This window comes from Macaca fascicularis, chromosome X (genome assembly GCF_037993035.2).
Source record: "Macaca fascicularis isolate 582-1 chromosome X, T2T-MFA8v1.1".
Taxonomy (NCBI): domain Eukaryota; kingdom Metazoa; phylum Chordata; class Mammalia; order Primates; family Cercopithecidae; genus Macaca; species Macaca fascicularis.
The window spans coordinates 40,607,972-40,629,608 of NC_088395.1; the positions used below are offsets into that span (position 1 = coordinate 40,607,972).

Consider the following 21,637-nt stretch of genomic DNA (forward strand, 5'->3'; position numbering starts at 1 on the left):
CCCTGGTGAAGAACAGGATAAATCCAAAGAACTGCTTTATCTTTGCAACTATAATGCTAATACCATTTTTTTCCTCTAATTCTTTCAAAACTATGAACCACATATTGTGTCCCAGGGAGAGGCTGACAACAAATCATATTGCTGGACGAAGAAGACAAGGCGGTTCACAATGAAACAGACAGCCCTATGCAGAAAGTGATCCATGTGCTGGGCTTCTTCCCACTGCCCTGACAATTTGCAGGTGACCCTGGAGGTGGAGCTACAAAATGGAGGAATGGAGGCTACAACATAGCCCAGGAAATGCGACACAGCCAGCTTGCAGTTTGAATTTATATTTTATTATTCTGAAATATAAAATTTTAAAAACATTCAAAATACACCAGTACATGTTTGTTATAAAAATTTCACCCAGGAGGATATAAAACAGAAAAACCAAATATTCCTTCTAACTCTCCCCTCTACCTCAATTTCCTACAGAGGTAACACAGTGGAAAAAACTGGGGAAAAGCAAACAACTTTCCAGACCTCTACTATTCTAAAACACAAACAACATTATAGCTTGCTATGCATTGTTTTCTTGTGTTTGTTTTTTTGGTTGTTTTTTAGAGACGGAGTCTCCCTCTGTCACCCAGGCTGGAGTGCAGTGGTGTGATCTCGGCTCACTGCAACCTCCACCTCCCCAGTTCAAGCGATTCTCCTGCCTCAGCCTGCGGAGTAGCTGGGATTACAGGCACGTGCCACCATGCCCGGCTTTTTTGTGTTTTTAGTAGAGACAGGGTTTCACCATGTTGGCCAGGTTGGTCTCAAACTCTTGACCTCAGGTGATCTGCCCCACTCAGCCTCCCAAAGTGCTAGGATTACAGGCGTGAGGCACCGCGCGCGACTGCTATGCATTGTTAAGCCTTTTGCTTTTCTAGTTAGTATGTCTGAGACCACTGCACGACCACAGTGCGGCGTCGCTTCATTCTTTCCAACAGTTGCATAAGATCCTGTAGTATAATGCGCTACACTTTAACAGTGCTGCTGTACACATCCTGTTGTGCACACCCTTGTGCCCAGGTGCACAGTTCCGTTAAATAGAAAGATATCAACAGGTTGATGTCTCTATATATGATGCTACATTGCCTTAAAGTCCTCTCTGGGGCTTTAAAAAGTTTTCGGAACCGTATCTTTATCAGAGCGGACAAATCCAGTAAGATGACAGCTCGTATACCATCATCCATACCTTACACATCCTTGTATTTATATCTACTTCAGGGGCTGGCACATGGTGGACCCTTGATAAAAGCTTGTGGGCAAACTAACTAGACACAGGTATAAAATGGAAGCGTTCATAACCCAAAGTTCCTAAAATTAGAAGTCAGATCTTAAATTGGTTAATGAATCAAGATTCCATTTGATCCCAAGTTTTGTATTGCACATCTAGAAGCTCGGAAATATTTCGCTAAGTTTCTTATTTGGAAGAGTTGTGAGATGAATGAAATTTCTTTCTTTACTGTTGAAGTTTTCTCAAGGAATTCCATGAAATGAAGGGAGAAAGAAAATGTAAGACTAAAGATTAAATACTACCTGGACAGATTAGAGGAGGAAGTTACAGGCACATCTGCACTCATCTGGGCTTTCCAGAGTGATATTAAGTGCATTTTAACATAAAAATGTACACCAAATAAACCCCTGCCCTCCACCCATTCTACAGATGACATCCTTGGTAGGCGGCTGGATAGGCACACATCTTCACTGGGCTTGGAATGGAGCCCTTCCTGCAGGCAGCGAGGAACATGGCAATTCTGTTCCTGAAGGTCCACAGGCAACTTGACCCAGTTAAGTACCGCTGGCCTTGGAAACAAGTAGATGCGGGGAAAGGTGAAAGTGAGGCCGACTCCGCAGACCACTGCCTACGATGGGGCAGTCATTGCGCAGTTTGGGAAACCAGCAGGAGGAAGTCAGGAGTGGATGACTTTAGGGGTAAAAGGTATAGAAAAAGCATGAACGAATGTGTGAATTTGTTGAAAGAAAATGTTTGTCTTTGAATTTCCACAAGAATGATACAATTTCATTTTTAAATTTTGTAATGAAGGACCAGGCTTAGTTAATAGCATAACTAACATTTAGGCCTGGGAATACTCCCAAGCTAAGAGGGGCCCTTCAGTCAAATGTTCACTGAGCATGTGAGGCCAGGCCCCAGGAGCTTACTTTTCAAATGTGTACCATAAACCAGCTGCCAAGCGAGAAGCTCCCCTGCTCCTGCCTGACATCCCTGCTTGTGATGCTGGCCTGGGTCCTGTCAGTCCACTGGTCACTCGAGTCACCATTCTCCAGCTCCCCACAGACCAGCCTGGGCCCACCTCCTTGCCCTACTGCCTTAGGCTACTCCAACCTAGTAGTAACAGTTTTTTGGGGTTTTTTTGAGACAGGGTCTTGTTCTGTTACCCAGGCTGGAGTGCAGTGGCATGATCATAGCTCACCACAGCCTTGACCACCTGGGCTCAAGGGATCCTCCCACCTCAGCCACCTGAGTAGCTGAGACTAAAGGTGTGTGCCACCATGCCCAGGTAATTTTTAACTTTTTTGTAGAGATGGGGTCTCGCCAACTTGCCCAGGTTGGTATTAAACTCCTGGGCTCAAGTGATCCGCCCACCAACGCTGGGATTACAGGCGTGAGCCACTGTACCCAGAGGCAGTAACATTTCTGTACTAATTGGAAACGACTAGAAAAATCGCCTTTCAGGCAATGTTTCTTCTTGCTTTCCTCTAAAAAGGAAATATTTCTTTCCTATCCCAGCATTTATATCCCAGCCCAGCCTTGGGCATCCTGGGTGAATAGGAATAGGACTTGCCTGCTAGTGGGTGGAGCACTCCAGGTAAGCCTCTGGCACAGGCCTGGCCACACACAGCCTTTACTAAGTTAAGCAGTTACAGTTTAGGACCAGAAAAGAAATTCACCTTTTAAATAGCAAAAAAATCCCTGGATGGTAGTAAGTTTTGTTGCTGTTTTTTGTTTTTTTGGGAGACAGAATCTCGCTCTATTGCCCAGGCTGGAGTACAGTGGCATGGTCTCAGCTCACTGCAACCTCTGCCTCCCAGGTTCAAGCGATTCTCCTGCCTCAGCCTCCCGAGTAGCTGGGATTATAGGCACATGTCACCATGCCCGGCTAATTTTTGTATTTTTTTTTTCAGTAGAGATGGGGTTTCACTATGTTGGCCAGGCTGGTCTCGAACTCCTTGCCTCAGGTGATCCACCCGCCTGGGCCTCCCAAAGTGCTGGGGATTACAGGTGTGAGCCATCACGCCTGGCCTGGTATCAAGTTTTGGCAAAGAGTATCTAATTTTTTTTATTGCAATAGATTATACAACCCCAAGTTTACAAATATTAAAATAGTTCCAAAGAGAGGAAAGTCCAGGACAAAACAACAAAAATTCCTTTTTGTCTGGGTACAATAGTCTGGTAACTTTTTCCTTTTGCACAGAAAAGAATGTCTGAGACGGAAGCCATGCTGACTTTCACAGAACATGCCTGATTTTTGTTGACAGGCAACCTAAAATGAAAGAGAATGTTTGATTTGATTTTTTGATTTTTTTTTAATTTGAGGGGAAAAAAGTAAAATGCTGAAGATATTCATTTTAAGAAGTTCTCCTTATGGAAACTAATCAATTGCTATTAATGCCATGGTAAGAGCCAGGCATCAATGGTGTCATTTTAAGGCAGAAATGCTTTTTGATTATGTTATAAAGCTGATTCATTTAATTCTAGACCAATGACTTCAGGTATATTTGGCTAAACAGGGAGTTGATGTTGAATTACTTCACAGACTTAAGAACCGTTAAGTAGAGAACGAACACAAACCTCAGTGTCCTCTCTTTGAAACAATAAGGACAAACTTCAGATTAGACTGTTGTGTGTTCATGATGGCCTCACATGAGAGAACAGACATGAAAGAGATGGGGCGATTCTGTCCTTCTTTAACACCATCATCTGCCTGAACTCACCTCAGGCCTTCCTGTCAGGTGTCTGTCTCCCAGGTTCCTGTGAATCCAGTTTCTGATGTAGACGGAGGCTGTCTAGCTTCTGCATATCTTCTGTAAGGCCATTTCTAAGATCCTCATTGTTTCTCAGAAATTCCTTCACCACTTCTAGTCGATTTGAGAGCTGCAAGAGGAAACCATGCAATGTACAGCTTAGACGATTTTATAGCAGATTTGTAATTCAAATGAAAAACCCACTAGCTCCCAGACTGGCTCCTACTCATATGCCCAAGAGACAGAAATCTTGGCTACAGGTATCTGTCCACAGACAGGTTAAAGTTTGAAAAACAAAAACAAAACAAACCCTTTAAAACAAAGCATCCTCCACTCAAAAAATAGTGGCCCAGGATAAGTGGTTCTGGGGGTACACAAGGGAGTATTTGCTTGTCTCCTTCCATTTTTTTGCTTTAAAACTTTCTGTCTTTACATGAAAGGGCATCATTTTATACATACACACACGTGTATGTGTATAAATAAATAAAATGACCTTTTCTTTTGAATTCTGTACCTGAATTATTATACATATGGATATATACATATATACGTGTGTGTGTATGTATATGTGTGTGTGTGTGTGTGTGTGTGTGTGTATATTTTTTGAGACAGTATCTCACTCTGTCGCCCAGGCTGGAGTGCAATGGTGCGATCTTGCTCCCTGCAACCTCCGCCTCCTGGGATCAAGTGATTCTCTTGCCTCAGCCTCCTAACTGGGATTACAGGAGCCTGCTACCACACCCGGCTAATTTTTGTTTTTAGTAGAGACGGTGTTTCGCCATGTTGGCCAGGCTGGTCTCAAACTCCTGACCTCAGGTGATTTGCCCACTTCGGCCTCCCAAAGTGCTGGGATTACAGGCATGAGCCACGATGCCCAGCGATGAATGCTTTTAAATGGGGAACCCTCAACTGCAAGTCAAGTCAGGGTTATATAAATCTAATGAAGAAAAGTAACGGAGCACTCTGCCCTAAGAGAGCAGTAGTTCTTAAACTGCAGAGTGTATGTCACTGATTCCCATGCAGTAGGTCTGGTGTGGAACCCCAGCAAATACTCACGTTATTGTGAAGTAAGCAAATGAAAGAGCCAGATACCAGATGATGGACGCTGGGGATGGGAGGGAGGTGAATGACTGGCTAAGGCTGTGGCCAGGACGCACAGGGAGTGGGGAGGGACAGGGAGGAGCTGCAGATGATCAGAGGGTTTCAGATTGGTCAGTAAGTAGACCGGGAATGTGCCCTTCAGGAGCTGGTTAATACACAGCTGGAAACTAGCCTAGAGCTCCTGCAAGATGCTTGGGCTTTAAATAATAAATCTGAAAGCCATAGACATGTGAAATGAAGATCACACGGATGACATGGTTCACAGCATGCGTTAGGAACTGTGGGCACTGCATCGTTAGCTCTCAGTGACCGTGCCCGGTGCCCTAGACACACCCCAGGGTCCTCCTGAGGCTCTGATCAGATGTCCGTGATGGCACCAGCAGGGCCTGGGCACCACACGCATACTCCCAGATAGACTTTTGCCCTCAGTGGGGTGCCCCTCCACTTGTGCGGAGACTTTCTCACATGATAACCTGGGAACGGTGGTCCTTCTGCTGCCACCTCCTGACCCCCCCTGCAGACTCTCAGGACTGATGTGCTCTGTTCTACTTAGTTTCTTTTCTTTTGTTCAAGGTTTCAGTTCACTTTTCCATCCCAAATTGCCTTTCTTTTCCATTATCTTCAACATGAGTGTCCCATAGCTGACATTTCTTGGACTTGTTTTCTCCTTTGTGAAATGCAACAAATGCATTTACTCTTGAAATGTGCTTAAGAGGTGTTCTGGATGGGGTGATTATTTTAGCTTGGGGTTGGCAGGATGAATCAAAAGGAGGCTTAAAAAAAAGTATTAAGAACAGAGAAGGCTTTGTATGTTTATATGTAAAGGGGGAGGAGAAAGTAGAGATGGAAAAACTGAAAGTACTAGAAAAATTTGGAATGTAGAATATTCAGACTTGGACACTGAAGCCCAGCTTTGTCACTTAATTAGCTGTGTGACTTTGGCCAAGACATTTGACCTCTCTGAGCTTACTTCTAGGTACACAAATTAAGGATGATGATACCAACACCACCTAGGATTCTGGTGAGGATCAGAAATAAACTACTAAAAGCACTTAGCAGCTTTGGTCCATTCCCTCCTCCCTAACTACATTCATTTAATAAATGTCCAATTTACTCACAGTCTACTACGTGCTGGTCTACTGTTGGAGGCAAAAGACGCTCGGCAACTTCACTCTTCCAGTCACCTAAGCCAAAACTCTTGGCCTTGCTTTGATCTCTTTCTTTCTCTCACATGCCACACTGGCACACCTTCACATCACCTCTACACTTCTACCCTCAGCCTGGCTACCACCATCCTTTACCTGGTCCACTGCAGTAGCCTCCTACCAGTCGCCCTGCTTCTATCTTGGCCCCTCCCCTCCAGTACCCCAGGGTACCCTCACCACTGCAGCCAGGGGCTCCTTTTGTCATCCCAATGGCTCACAAGGCCCAGTAGGACCTGCTTCTGCTCCCTTCACTTCTCTGACCTCTTCACCCACTATTCTTTCAAATCCTCTTCCCCCAGATACACGCATGGTTAATCCTCACCTCCTTCAAGGTACTGCTAAGTCTCACCTTCTCAAAGAGGCCACCCTAATTACTCTACTGCAACCTGACATTCGTCCCCACTCTGCCAATCCTGATCACCCTCCCTCTGCTCTACACTGGATTTCTCCTTCTACTGCCCCACATCATGACCTTATTATGTTTACTGTTTAGTATCTGTCTCCCACTCTGGAGATCTTTGTCTGTTTCACTCACTGATGCATACCAAGCTTCTAGAACTGTGCCTGGCACACAGTAGGTGCTCAATAAAAATTTCTTGAATATAACGAATGAAGTGCCATTTTCTATCCTTTCCCCAGTGACCTTGAGTACACGCTGTCATCGTCCCTTATCCCTAAGCTTCCCTGCAGGTCTCTGTGAAGGTGGCTCCCTCACCAGGGTTTAAGAAATCAGTCTTGATTTTAAAGTCTGTGAAAATTATTTTCATGTTTTTTAGCCACTAACTGTGCTCAATGTACTTTAGTTGGATTTTTTTTTTTTTAACTCCCAGATCCTAACAGAGCAATGAGGGCTGGCAGGACTATGTGAAGGGCACTTAGGTGGCAGCCGAATTCTGGGGCAGATGAGCCCATGGCCGACACAAACTCCATGTTACAAGGGGCTGAGCAGCTGCTACTGCCATTTGGCTCCGCAGCAGAGTAAAATCTCACAATCACAGCAATACATGCACAGTGTATTTTAACGTGAGCCCACTTTTTCTACTGTTCTATACCTTTAAGGTTCACCAAACTAATAGAAAACTGTGGAGATGGTGAGCTCTCTGTGGCACTCCATGATGTGTTTGCAGGAGGTGTCACACTGAATTACTACCATCAATCATTTTTCTCAACTTAGCTTTCTAACCCTACCCCTACTTCTTTTGGTTTGTTTCTTAGTTTGTTTCAAGAGATGGGGTCTCCCTATGTTGCCCAGGCTGGTCCCAAACTCCTGGGCTCAAGTGATCCTTTCACCTTGGCCTCCAAAAGTGCTGGGATTATAGGTCAGAGCCATCGCACCTCGCCTTTACCCCTACTGTTTTAACAAAAACAAGAAATAGTTCTTGATAACATTTATAACAAAAGCCCTGGGGTCATAATATAATCACTGTATTTCCTGATCCCAGGATGCACATTTTTTCCTATTCTAACATCTCAAATGAGAATGCATCTTACCATTGATAGTGTCTTATAATAAACTGGCAGCATTGTTTTTTCTTTCTTAGAAGTAACTGAAATAATGATATTTTACAATTGACAGCATTTTAGATTCATTGAAATCTGGTCTTAACAAATCCTCTGACTTTGGCAACTAACCCGAAAGAACATGGATAATCATATAGGGTACTGAACTTTCAGAAGTCGTCAAATTTCATATACACAGAAACCTGACTTCCAACTTTTTTGAGATAACATGCCAATCAATCCTCACATTTTGATCAATTGAAATATTATGAGAAATGCCAAGGTCTGCTGAAGAGAAAGCATGAAAAACGAGAATTTATTAACTCCACCTAGAGACTCCACCCAGAGAACAAGCCAATTAATCCCTATTTCCTTTCTGTAAAACAGAGATAATGGGGGTTCAAAACTTACAGCTGCCAGCTCCTCAGTATATAAGATCTGCAGCACAGCAGGCAGGAAGCCACAGGATCAGAAGGGGGAGACCTGCGGGCCAGCCCTCAGCCCCAGTGCAAGCTCTTTGGGGCCCTTGCCTCACATGCAAAGCAGGGGATATAAGATGACTGCCAGGTTCCCTTCCAGCTCTCAACTGACACAAACTCCTGGCTCTAGCTTCTGAAAACAGCAGCAGAAAGAAAACTGGGGCTCTAATGGCATTATAAAATAAAGACAGGAACCGAAACACACGGATTTAGGAAAGAGAAGATTAAACATTCTAATACATCATTTTAAATACCTATGGTGTACCATGGTAGGCACACCCAAAAAACCAGGGGTACCAAGTCCTTGTGCTAAAGGGGCTCACCATGCTGAATGAAGCACCTGGATCAAAGCTGGAATGGTTAATACAGGCACAGTTACCTGCAAGGAGCATGGTTCTGTGAATTTGCATTTAATAAACCCTCCCTATGTTTAATGAGGTAACCAGCAAAACTACTTTCCTTGGACAAGGAGGAATGGAGAGGTGAAATGATTTTTCCAAGATCTCCTGGTGATCTAGAAGTCTAATCCAGCCAGTGCTGGAATATTTCTGAACCTTGCTGGAATACAATTCAACTACTGTTAATTTATTTTATACCTTGCATGTGACAAAGGAGATTTGTTCCTCCTGTACCTGGGAGTTTAGACCATCATTAGCCTGCAGGTCCTAAACTAGAAACATTGATGATTCTTTAAACACTCCCCTCCCTACCTTCTCCACCCTTTTCCAGCCCCATGCCATGCTCCAAGTAATCTCCCTGGCCACCAAGATCCATCAGTTCTGCCCAGGCACTGCCTCCAGAATCCAGTTCCTCCACAGCCCCTAGTTTCTGTTCTCTCTCACCTTCACACGACTGCAAGAGCCTTCTGGGTAGTTGCTAGCCACTCATCCAACCTCCAGCTACCACAAGAGTTAACTTTCTAAAAGCTGTATCTGATCCTATTACCCTTTCTTGACTGCTTTTTGGGAATGAAGCCAAAACCCTGTGGCATGGCCTAGAAAACCTTTTGGCATGTGGCTCCAGCCCACTTTACCATCCTCAAACCTGGCCATGGCTCCTGTGCTCACCTGTCCTTGCCCAGGCTTAGACTATCCTTCCCTGCTTTTGCAAGTACTGTGCTCTCTGTCAAGAATCATCTTTTTCTCTTGCCAATTTGTCAGACTCTTATTTGATTCTGTGAGTCACAGCTCAACAGCATCTTCTTAGCAAAATCTTTTTTTTTTGGCAATCCCCCTGACCAGCAGAGAACGTCTGGAGCATTTTTTTCAGAATTCTATTGTAGCCCTTACCAGATTTTTCCACTTTGTGGCACAGATTAGGCACTCAAATGTTTGCTGATGTGAAAGTGAAAATATTTGTTAAGAGGTAATATTAATTTGTGCCAAAAGCATATTCACACTTCTGGAAATTATTTGACTTATAAATCAAAACCACCATTAATTATTTGTTAAGATGAGCTACTCTTCCTCCCCAGAATCTTTCTTTGTGTTGTTTACTCACACGGAGCCTATAACACTTTTCTTTTACCTCTTCAGGCAACACCTCTTGTTCTTCTGCTTGAAGATATATCTCTTGAAGTTTCTCCTTTAGTAACTGCATTTCTATTTCATTGACTTGGCTCTCACTCAGGTAAGTTCCCGTTTCACATTCACACCCATCTCGCTGATCTTCCTCAGGGATGTGAACAGCCCAGTCAGATGTCAACAGCTGAGGGATTGCCACACAAATATATGAACTGATTTCATGAAAAACGCATTCCACTGAATTACTCAAATAATTTGTAATTAAACATAATGAACTGGATCCATATTAATAGTGCACCGTGATCACAGAAAAGTTTCTCAGCCCAGTATAATTGCAGATTTCATATCAGCATTCTTTCCCCTGCTTACATTCTAACATTTAGGTTAAATCTAATAAACTTCAAATTCTAAATGTGTGGCTGTTGTTGTTTTCTGTCCCTTCATTCTGTATGCCAGAACTATTAAACATGATTTTTACCTGTTCTATTCTGGAGTATACTGCCACAATCTCTGGGATGTTCCTGAATTCATTCAGAAAATTTTGGATCTTCATCTGAAAATCTCGAAGCCACGTAGAAGATACTTTCATCTCTGAAGAGTGCATGATCTCATTACGACATTTAATTACCTGCAGAAAGACAAAAAGATAAAAGGCTTCAAAATCAAACAATGGGGTAAACTGAGATCTTTGACCCCAAAGAAAAATCATAGAAAGGCTTTGTTAATTACAAATTAACAAAAGCAGTCGTCAGAAGAGAAGGCCTGGAACTTTCTTGGGATCATGGGCATAAGCTGGCATGTACCTGTATCAGAGTGGAGGACACTTCAGACCTCCAGCCCCGTAAGTCAGATCCATATTTAGTTCCATCCTGTCTAGAGGGCAGACACCAAGAAGTGAAGTTCTCCTTCTGTCTTCAAGGGTCAGGCAGGTAGCCTGAGGGAAGCTGGCCATGTGTAATGGTAAGGAGTCATCTCCCTACTAAAAGACTGGTTCAGAGCTAACTGGACAGCAGAGGCCCTATCTGAAGGGGCAGCCTCTACTTAACATGCGGCTTGTTGCCATGGGAGTTGTATGAGCCTATGTTCCCAGATCTTCTGATTTTTCATGAGAAACTGGAAATTTAGATTTTTATGACAACTAATTTGAAATTTTAAAAAATCATGCAGGGCACATAAGACATGACAATAAGTCAGATTATGGCCACAGGATTCTAGGAATAAAAAGATGGCTCCTGGGTAACAGTTCAGCCTTTTCTCCCTGCTTGAGTCTCTGGAGCTGATTTCCAAGCAATCCCGAAATTCCTAACATAACCTGTAGGTACCTGTTGGTGCCGCTGAGGCTTGAGGGATTGTTCAATCCCCAGTCACACAAATAAACATTAGTGAGTGTAAGAAATACAAATAAGCCTACAACTATCCTTAGCCCTTGAAGTCTTGTGGCCAGCTGGATATTCCACATTCCCCCAAAATCCCTTAACTTAAAACAACCTGCCAAAGAACAAGCTCATTGGCTCTGGGTATACCCACAGGATGAAGCAGCCAACACAAAAGTCTTTTAAATACTGTTGGAGCACCAGGAAGCTGGGTCTAGGGAGTTTCCTGATGTGGAAACCATGATGAAAAGAAAATAAACTTTGGCCACTATCTTTAGAAAAATGGTCTTGTCTAATCATGTATTAATATATAATTCATATAGTCTTCCACAGTTTGGTTAAAAGATATCAAAGGGTTCAACTACTATGATAGTTCTTTGTTTCTGCTGATATCATAAAGGAGTCTCAATCCTGGTAGTTGCTGGTATGCAGACAAAAGATACATGCATTTTCTCTACCTATTATAAATAATCCAGGTATAGCTATATACTCTTTCCAATGACCTTCAGGGTAATAAATGTATGAATTGTTCTCTGGTGAACTAGAGAAAAATTTAAATTTCCCAGAGGAAATCTAACAAGCACAGTGATCTATTCTGACACTGTTACCATCAGTATTCAAGTTTTCTTCAGTTCCATATCATTTGGTCTTGCAGCTGCTTAGCCAATGAGATTCAGAAGGGTAGGATTCCAACGCTGGCATACAACAGGCAGAATGATGCAATGTTCTGTATTTTTTTTAATAAGGAAAATTATTTTGGTTCTGTTTATGGCAGAACAGGGAAGAGACTTTTAGGTTCATCTACTTCAGCGGCAAACGGTACAATGAGTTGTTAGGAAACTAATTCAGGAGAACTACTCTTGACTGCGTTTGCACTGGGGTTCTTGGACATCACAGAAGACATGATATGAGTCACACTAGCTTGCTTAGTGATGCCAACTTTGAACCCAAGTCTAACTTTCTTTGTACACCACTGTTTCGGGGAACTACTACGTGCTATACCCGCATGGCTGGCTTAGCATCACAGGTGTATCTCATGACTGGCTCTCACAGCATAGACCCAACAGACTCAGGGTATGCTTTTGAATCTGAAAGCTCTTACCTCTGTGACTTTCTTTCGATCAACCACGAAGTGATCGCAGGAGTTGATGAGACTTAAAAGAGCAACCGCATCACATTCCTCAGGTCCTCGTTTGTCTGCTAGTCCTCGGGGCATGAAGGCCTATAGCAAGGGAGGGAGGAGGGGGACCTGAGCCTCTTCCAACTCTAGGAGATGGAAAGGCAATGGTTACTTGTCTGTTTTCCAAATGATGACTGAAATTCTCTTACGCACTGAGGTTTCAACTTAGAGCCTCATGGGCCCAAAATGCAAGTAGGGAAACAGTGTCACAGCTAAACCTTGGTCAAGGGCAATAACTGAAGGGTTGTACTATCCCTGCTATTAGATACATATGATATAACCGGCTTTCCATCCTGTCTTAATGGCATATAAACAGAAAGCATGAGTAGAAGGCACCTTTTTTCTTTTCCTTACTGAAATTTCAGTGGTTGAGTTGTTAAATAAAAAGATTTAAAAATAAAATAAAAGTGGACAGATTCTAAACGACTTGAGGAAGTTCGGTATGGAAGTAATACATTAAGAGTCTGGGCTTTGGAGTGAAAACTGGGTTCAAACGCCAGCTCTGTCATTTGCCAACTGTGACCTTGGTCAAGTCACCCTCAGATTCCTTATCAGTAAATGGGGGATAACTGTCCTTATCTACTTCAAAGGATATTGTGAGAATGAAATAAGAGAATGCAGGTATAGCACTAGCACAGTGCTCGGTACATGCCAGTAACCAGGACATCAATGCAGGCAATTATTATGTAGATGGTACAAGGCGAGTAGGACCCACATAGGAGTTACAGATAGAATCCGGGGATGGGAGATACTAGATATACCAGAAGGGCCTCAAGCTAGCAGGATCTTGCCTTTAGTAGGATTTTATGGCACAGACTCCCAAAATGGTGTTACAGGAAAGCTTGGGCGTATTTCTTTCCTGAAATATTTCTCAACTTATATCGGGATGCAACAACTTTACTAGGCTAAGAATCACAAGGGTACTCTCCTGCCAAGGAAGTAACAAAAAGTTACTCACAATAAACTCTAAATAGGCTGGGTACAGTGGCTCATTCCTGTAATCCCAGCACTTTGGGAGGCAAAAGCAGGAAGATCGCTTGAGCCCAGGAGTTTGAGGCCAGCCTGGGCAACAAAGCAAGACTCCCATCTCTATTAAAAAAAAAAAAAAAAAAAAAATTAGCCATGCATGGTGGTGTGTGCTATAGTCCCAGGTACTCAAGAGGCTGAGGCAAGAGGATTGCTTGAGCCCAGGAGTTCAAGGTTGCAATAAGCTCTGATTACACCACTGCACTCCAGCCTGGACAAGAGAGCAAGACCCTGTTTCAAAACAGAAACAAAAACAAAAAACAACAAAAAAGACCTATTTTATTTAAGAGACCTGTTCCATTGAAAACACATCTCAATAGGCAAGCAACTACAATGCCTCCTACAGGGCTGCTCATGAAAGCATTCTGAAAAGGCTGGGGTAAGTGCTCATGTATGCCAAGGAGAGTCAGCGCTACGTTCCTGATGGTGGTGAAATCATACACCTGAGTCCCACATAATTCAGAATTTTGTAAACCCTGGCTGGCCCCTATCAACAGGTACAGTAGCCAGTACCATCACTATCTTTCTGTGCCTTAATAGCCACAGACATGCTGACCCTCTGAAAGAAATCTATTATGGGCCGGGCGCACATCTGTAATCCCAGCACTTTGGGAGGCCAAGGCGGGTGGATCACCTGAGGTCAGGAGTTCAAGACCAGCCTGGCCAACACGGTGAAACCCCATCTCTACTAAAAATACAAAAACCAGCCGGGTGTGGCGGCACGTGCCTGTAATCCCAGCTACTTGGGAAGCTAAGGCAGGAGAATCGCTTGAACTCAGGAGGCAGAGGTTGCAGTGAGCCAAGATTGCTCCACTACTCTCCAGCCTGGGCAACAGAGTGAGACTCTGTCTCAAAAAAAAAAAAAAAAAAAAAAAGTCTATTATGAATGCTACAAAGGTTAACGAAGAAGCTAACTAACTTACCACAGGCAAACTAATGCCATGAAACTGAGGAAAAGAAGCTCTGAAAAATACAAAAAAAAAAATTAGTCAGGCATAGTGGCATACACCTGTAGTACCAGCTACTTCGGAGGCTGAAATGGGAAGATCACTTGAGCCCAGGAGGTGGAGTTTGCAGTGAATTGAGACTATGCAACTGCACTCAAGCCTGGGCGACAGCGCAAGACCCTGTCTCAAAAAGAAAAAAAAAAGAAACTGCTGAATTCAGCTGTTGCTGGGAAGAAAATGCAAAGTTAGTGGGGTCTTAGTCACCTCCAAATCAGGTGTAGTAGTTTTTCTTTTCCATTATAAGGTAGGTCCTGTCTGGCATTTTTCTCACCAATATAAGCCAATCTCTTCCACGTTAAAGTTTTTGTTTTGTTTTTTAGAGACAGGGTCTTGCTCTGTTGCCCAGACTGGAGTACACTGGCACAATCACAGCCCACTGCAGCCTCAAACTCCCAAGCTCAAGCGATCCTCCCAACTCAACCTCCCAAGTACCTGGGAGGATTACAGGCATGCACCACCATGCTTGGCTAATTTTTTGTATTTTTTGTAGACATGGGGTTTCGCCATGTTGCCCAGGCTGGTCTTAAACTCCTGGAGTCAAGTGATCCACCTGCTTCGGCCTCCCAAAGTGCTGGGATTACAAGCGTGAGCCACTGTGCCTGGCCTTGTTAAAATTTTATTTTAGTAATTATTCCCTTTCTTCAGAACTGGAAGCCAACAGGGAGGCTCTGCGGCATCCTTGCAGTGAAAGCAGTGTCTTAAAATTGTACTGCATACCACCGTGTTCCACACGCCAAACGCACAGCAGTGAGAAACATGTTATTGCCTCTATCCTCCACTGTCTCTTTGCTGAGTAGGAGATGGGGCTGGAAAATAAACAGAGGCCCAATCGTGCCAGGCCTTATCGGCTCTGGAAAGGTGTGGGGTTTATTCTAAGGCCATCAGGAAGCCATCCAAGGGTTTTAGGATGATCTGATTCCCATTTGAAGACTGTACATGCTGCTGTGTGAAGGACCGACCACAGATGCTCAGAGCAGCAGAGGCCTGGTAGGAGGCCTGGTAGGAGGCCTGGTAGAGGCCTGGTAGGAGGGTGAGAGTTGTGACGTGGAGATGGAAAAGAGGATTCCAAAAGTATTTTGCAGGTACAAACAAGGAGAGAGGGGGTACTGAGAGGGAAAGAGATGAAACGAGTGATTCTAGAAAGTTGGTAATGGGGAATGGGCATAGGGTAGGGGGCAAAGACAAACTGTTCTACTTTCAAACTAAATAAAATGTGCTCCATAGGCGATGGAGTGGAGGGGGTAAGTAAGCAGTTGGATGTGTGCGTCTAGAACTCAGAAGAGAGGGCAGGGCTAGAGCCACCAATTTGGGAGCCAGTTAGCATTTAACACCACAGGCCTGGGCAATGTCACCAGAGAAGAAAGGAACAGAAGATGCCCGGCCCCCAGTCCCGGGGAAGGCCAAAAGACATTCAGAAGGAGGCTGAGCAGGAAGAGCCAGGGAGATGGAAGGAAAGCCAAGAGGGTTTCAAGAGCAGCCAGTAGTGCCAAATGGCTCTGGGAGGTAAGAGAGATGAGGTCATAGATGCAGTAGAGTGACGGGGGCAGAAGCCGAGGCAGAGTGGGTTGAAGAGGAAGTGAGGGCAGAGAAGAAGAGAACAGGCATGAAACCTCTTTTTTGAGATGCTTTGCTGGATATGTGTATAGGAGGCAGATAGAGAAATGGGGAGACAGCAGGAGAGAATGGATCAAGGGACATTTTTCTTTTTGTCTTTTTTTTTCTGAGACAGGGTCTTACTCTGTCACCCAGGCTGGAGTACAGTGGTGCCACCACAGTTCACTGCAACCTTGACCTTCTGGGCTCAAGCAATCCACCCATTCCAGCCCCCCAAGTAGCTGGGATTACAAGCACACACCACCACAGCTGGCTAATTTTTTTTGTATTTTTTGGTAGCACACACCACCACAGCTGGCTAATTTCTTTAGGTATTTTTTTGTATATTTAGGGGTTTCACCATGCTGGCCAGGCTGGTCTTGAACTCCTGAACTCAAGTGATCCACTCGCCTCGGCCTCCCAAAGTGCTGGGATTACAGGTGTGAACCACCGCGCCCAGCCACGCCCGGCTAATTTTTGTATTTTTTTGTGGAGACAGTTACAGGGTTTTGCCATGTTGCCCAGGCTGGTCTCGAACTCCTGAGCTCAAGCAATCTTCTCACCTCTGCCTCCCAAAGTGCTGTGATAACAGGAATGAGCCACCACATCTGGCCTCTTGAAATCTTATTTTCCAAGTATTTATTCAAGTGTTTTTTAAAAAAACAGCTTTCTTGAGATATAATTCACCCATCTACACATTACAATTCAGTGGTTTCCAGCATATTTAAAGAAACCATCACTACAGTCAACTTTAGAACATTTTCATTGCCATGAAAAGAAACCCCATACCCATTAGCTATCATCCCTCATTCCCCAAAGCCCTAGCAACCACTAATCTACTTCTGCTTCTGTGGATTTGCCTATTCTGGACATTTCTTTTCTTTTCTTTTCTGAGACGGAGTTTCGCTCTTATTGCCCAGGCTGGAGTGCAATAGCACAATCTTGGCTCACGGCAACCTCCACCTCCCAGGTTCAAGCGATTCTCCTGCCTCAGTCGCTGAGTAGCTGGGATTACAGGCATGCGCCAACACGCCCGGCTAATTTTTTGTATTTTTAGTAGAGACAGGGTTTCTCCTTGTTGGTCAGGCTGGTCTCAAACTCCTGACCTCAGGTGATAGGCCCATCTCGGCCTCCCAAAGTGCTGGGATTACAGGCGTGAGCCACCATGCGGACATTTCTTATAAATGGAGTCTAAATGGAATTTATATAAAATGGACATGTCATATAAATATAATATGTGATTGGCTTCTTTCACTCAGCATACTGTTTTCAAGATTTATCCACATTGTAACATGTATCAGTACTTCATTCCTTTGTTACATTGTTACAGCAAAACAATACTCCATTGTACAGAGATACTGCATTTTAAAAATTCCATTCATCAGCTGATGGGTATTTGGGTTGTTTCTACCTTTTGGCTATAGTGAATGGAGCTGCTATAAACATCTGTGTACACTTTTTTGTATGAATGTATGTTTTCATTTCTCTTGGGAATATACCTAGGAAGGGAACTGCTGGGTCATGTGGTAACTGTTTAATTCTTTCTTTTAAAAAATTTAAATAAACCATGGCTATATTAAAGCTTTTTCTATGGAGATGGGAATGAGCTGCAAGAGAGAGAGTGGACAACTGAAGCCTCAAAGGCCTTGAGCAAGAGAAAAGGGATAAGATCCAATACATGAGTGGAGGTATGAGGCAATAAGAGGAGAGACACCCTTCCTCCTCTGTAGCAGAAGGAAATAGATGGTGCACATGGAGATTAGTTGGTGTTGGCAAAAAGAAGAGGAAGTATAGTCAGCCCTCCATATCTATGGGTTCCACATTCATAGGATCAACCAACTGTGGATGAAAAATTCTCAGAAAAATAAAATAATACAATAGTAAAAAGTAATAGAAATTTAAAAAAAAAATAGCATAACTATTTACATAGCACTTACATTGTATCAGGTATTATAAGTAATCTAGAGATGATTTAAAGTATATAGGAACATGCAAATGCCACATACATCGTTTTGTATCAGGGACTTGAGCATCTGTGGATTTTGGTATCCTTGGGGGTCCTGGAAGCAATATCCCATGGATAAGGAGAGACAACTATATATGTCCAGGGGCCTCCATCAATTCCGTGAAGCATGAGCAAGGGCGGAGGAACGGGAGTGGGGATTTGCTGAGGAAAAGTAGTAGTCTCCAGAAACAGAAGCCTAGAGAGAGATGTGGCCAGACCACTGGGGCTCATGATCAAGAATGGAAGTGAAACTAGTCAGCTCCCTTGTGAGATTCTTTCCCACTAATCAGAAGTAGAAAATGTTGTCATCAGGACTGGAGTTGGGCCAGGCAAGTTCAGAGAAAGGAGGAAAAAAAAAAAAGCGGAGATAACAGTAAGGGACTGATTATACTGATAGGCCATGGAATCTGGGCTAGCTGAGGTGACAAAGGCAGGCAGGAGGGCAGAGGGTGCTGGGTATTCAGGAAGCAGTGGAAGCCTCAAAGAAGCGGAAGTAGTATGGGGCACAGGGTTGGGGGCAGGGGTGTGTGAATAAGTGTGCCAAAGGCCAGCAGGATGTTAGACACTGAGACTTCCTGTGCTAAGGTCCAGGGTGTGGGCATGCAAGCGGGAGGCTGAGTGGGAGTACAGCAGAGGATGCTAGAATCAGGAGCCCAGAAACTGAGAGGATGGGGTTGGACTAGAAGGTCTGTAAATGACAGCAACCAAGAGGAGCAAAGAGGGGTATAGGTAGCATAGGCTACAAGAGGATTCCAACGGTGTGAAAGCAGCAACGGAGACCAAACAGATGAGGGACAGGCATTGCAAAGGGTAGAGTTTTCTTTCTTTCCGTTTTTTTCTCTTTTCTAGGTAAAAGTAGAAGTCAGCAACTCTATGGCTGCAGTGGGAAAAAAATGGGGAAGAATGTGTAGGTGTGGTGGGTTTGCCGGCTCGTGATACCCAAAAGTCTGGGGACCCCTGATATAGTTCAATTTTTTAAGACAGGGTCTTGCTTTGTCACCCAGGCTGGAATGCAGTGGTGTGATCACAGCTCCCTGCAGCCTAGACTTCCCGGGCTCCAGCGATCCTCTTACCTCAGCCTCTTGAGTAGCTGGGACTACAGGTACGCACTACCACACCAAGCTAATTTTTGTATTTTTTGTAGAGATGGGGTTTTGCCATGTTATCCAGGGTGGTCTTGAACTCCTGAGCTCAAGCCATCCTCCCACCTTGGCCTCCCAAAGTGCTGGGATTACAGGCATGAGCCACCGCGCCCAGCCCCAATTCCTTTCATTTTTGAGATTGGGGAGCACAAGCTGGCCCAGTGTCACACCACAGCAGCTGAGCCAGGACTCAGATCACCTGCTTCCCAGGCACTGCTCCTTTCCAGTGCCCACTCTGTGCCTGCTGATGACCATGGCATGTAGACTGACTGCTAAAGTCAATTTGTGTTAGGAAGCCACTTCTGGCTGTCCCTCTCCGTCCCTTACTGGGCAAAAAAATTTCCCACTCGGTCTACTTAGTAAGTGACATTGCCAAGATCTGAAGACAGATCCGGCTGCCTACCCCATCCCCAGCTCCCCAAAGTGCCTTTACCTGGGCACTTAAGGTGCTTTCTATTTTAGCTCTAACTTCCCTTGGCTTACTCTGTCATCCTTATAGCTTCCTATAGCCAAAAAGAGCTGATGAGCTGTTCAGTGAGTCTACCCTCAAACAGGCCACACATGAGTCTCCCTCCCTCCCTGCCTGTGCTCATGATGCTCGCTCTACATCTTGCCCCTACATCTCTTGTAGAAATCTTTCCTATAACTTTCCAAGCAGGGGTAACAAACTCAAATGCCCTCAGGAAGCAGACAAATGCCCTCAGTGAAGCTTCTACTTCACTAAGCTGGGTTGGGTCCCCCACACCACCCTTGAACCGCCTAGATCCTTGATCAATCTCTCTCTCCGCATCTGTTTATGAGGCCCCGGCGACCACAGGACCAGACAGCCATCCCGAGTGCTGGGTGACCCGCCGCCTCCTCCTTCCGTCCCAGCCTCAGGCGCTTACCTTGGCCACCTCCCAGGCGTCCACGGGCCAGCGGCCCGGCCGGCAGTTTCCCCAGTGCACGTCTCCATTTCTGTTGACGTGATGTCTCAAAATCTCCTGTTTCCATTCAGCGCACACCTGACACTGAGGCTGAAACTACAGGAGGCGGCGGTGAGCAGGGGCCCAGGAGGGAGGGGCGTCGCGATTGGCCCTGCCTCGCGGAAGGAACAAGACACTTGCGCTCTGGGTCTGGGACAGGAACGGGGATGAGGAGGGGTGGGGTGGGCACGGTGGTCAAGGCCCCGAGCCAGGTGCTCACCTGACGGGCGCGCGGGCTGCACCGTGAGCCGCCGCGGCAGACGGCGCGTGGCCCCAGGCCGGGGGCTGCGGCGAGTAGGCCGTGGTGGAAGGAGAGCACCTCACGGCCGACGAAACCCTGCAGGCAGCTGCGCAGCAGCAGCAGGCAGTGGCCCGCCTTCACCCAGTTCTTGTACTCAGCGCAGTTGAGGCGCGCCGCTAGCTCCGACAGCACCATGTCTCCCCGCTTGTACCCAGGAGACTGCGGGGCGTGGCGGACAGCAGTGCGCAGGCGCGGCGGACGGCAGTGCGCAGGCGCGGAGCCTGGGAGGTGCCCGAGGCAGCGACGCCTGCGCCTGCGCCTGCGCGGCGCGGCACCACCGATCCCGGGGCGGGGCGTCTTGACTTCCGGGGCACGTCGGCTCCACCCCACTTGGGTGACGTCTGACGTCTAAGAACTTTGGTGCTTGGGGAAGCAGCCGCTATTTGAAACCCTTAGGCCTTCTTCGTCCCCCAGAGACCCTGTCAGCATCCAATTCGACTTCCTCTCCTAATGTAGGGCACTTCTGTTTTAACTTTTTTTTATTGTACAGATGTACCAGATACTCAGGGCACATTACTTGAATCGTGTGTGTTCTTTGCATTATACAATTCTAGAGTTACTGGTGCCTAAGCCCACACACCAGCTGTAGCAAATTGAGGTATTAGTGAACTGTGACCGCTGGCTGCCGGCGGTGTGCCAAGCTGACCCAAAACTCAAAATCCCCCGCCACTGGACCACCTAGAAGGGGGTATTTGCCTGTTTAGGGCAACACATCATTTGGATTCTAGAAGGCTGCACGTCTGAGCCAGATAAGGACATCCTGAAGCACCTAGCAAAGGTTAGACGATAACTATCTAGTATTCTTGGTTATATGATAATTAGTGCTCCTTGCACATGGAAGTCTGATTTAAGTTCCCAAAGAAGTGCCACAAAGGTCAGAAGGCATTGGGATTGTCAACTCCAAGTGACAAGTCAAGTCAGTTTTAGTTGTTTTTAGTGAGCTTTCTGAGCTTGGAAAACATGTCAAAATTGTGTGTAGTTAAAAGCCTCTGAGGAAAGAGTCCAAAACATTAAACCTTCCCCTGACTGTGGTTCACAGCAAAAATGCCCAGTGTTTAGAAGCACTAGCTCAGACTCAAACTGCCCCTTCTTAGCAGTTCGATCTTAAGCAACCTTAATTTGATCTCAGGCAAATTACATTTCTCTCGGCCTCCATTTAGTCATTTTTAAGAGGAGGATATCAATAACCTACCACACTGGGTTGTTGTGAGGATTAAACA

At 45.2% G+C, this 21,637-nt stretch overlaps 1 protein-coding gene across 6 annotated transcripts; it reads right to left on the bottom strand.

Annotated features, from left to right (window-relative positions):
* Positions 1–316: 316 nt before the first annotated feature.
* Positions 317–20,580, bottom strand: CXHXorf38 (chromosome X CXorf38 homolog). Of its 6 annotated transcripts, none has more exons than XM_005593313.3 (7): positions 20,337–20,580; positions 20,039–20,173; positions 12,301–12,420; positions 10,304–10,453; positions 9,830–10,009; positions 3,988–4,147; positions 317–1,836 (listed from the first exon to the last, which is right to left on the bottom strand). In XM_005593313.3, exons 1-6 carry the CDS (start codon positions 20,550–20,552, stop codon positions 3,989–3,991), a joined length of 960 nt encoding a protein of 319 aa, XP_005593370.1. In that variant the 5' UTR covers positions 20,553–20,580; the 3' UTR covers positions 317–1,836; position 3,988. The 6 variants fall into 6 exon arrangements, with proteins under 6 accessions (XP_005593370.1, XP_005593368.1, XP_005593369.1 ...); XM_005593311.3 differs by having other exon boundaries at positions 317–1,957; XM_005593312.4 differs by having other exon boundaries at positions 317–3,536.
* Between the last annotated feature and the right edge of the window lie 1,057 nt (positions 20,581–21,637).

What these genes read in the sequence shown, in the direction of transcription:
- CXHXorf38 (XM_005593313.3), bottom strand. Translation starts at nt 20,552, where the DNA reads ATGGTGCTGTCGGAGCTAGCGGCGCGCCTCAACTGCGCTGAGTACAAG. An exon ending in ATCGAAAGAAAGTCACAGAG is followed by an intron (nt 10,454 to 12,300) that starts GTAAGAGCTTTC and finishes GTCTTTCTGCAG; the next exon opens with GTAATTAAATGTCGTAATGA. An exon ending in AAGAGGTGTTGCCTGAAGAG is followed by an intron (nt 4,148 to 9,829) that starts GTAAAAGAAAAG and finishes TTCCTCTTGCAG; the next exon opens with CTCTCAAATCGACTAGAAGT.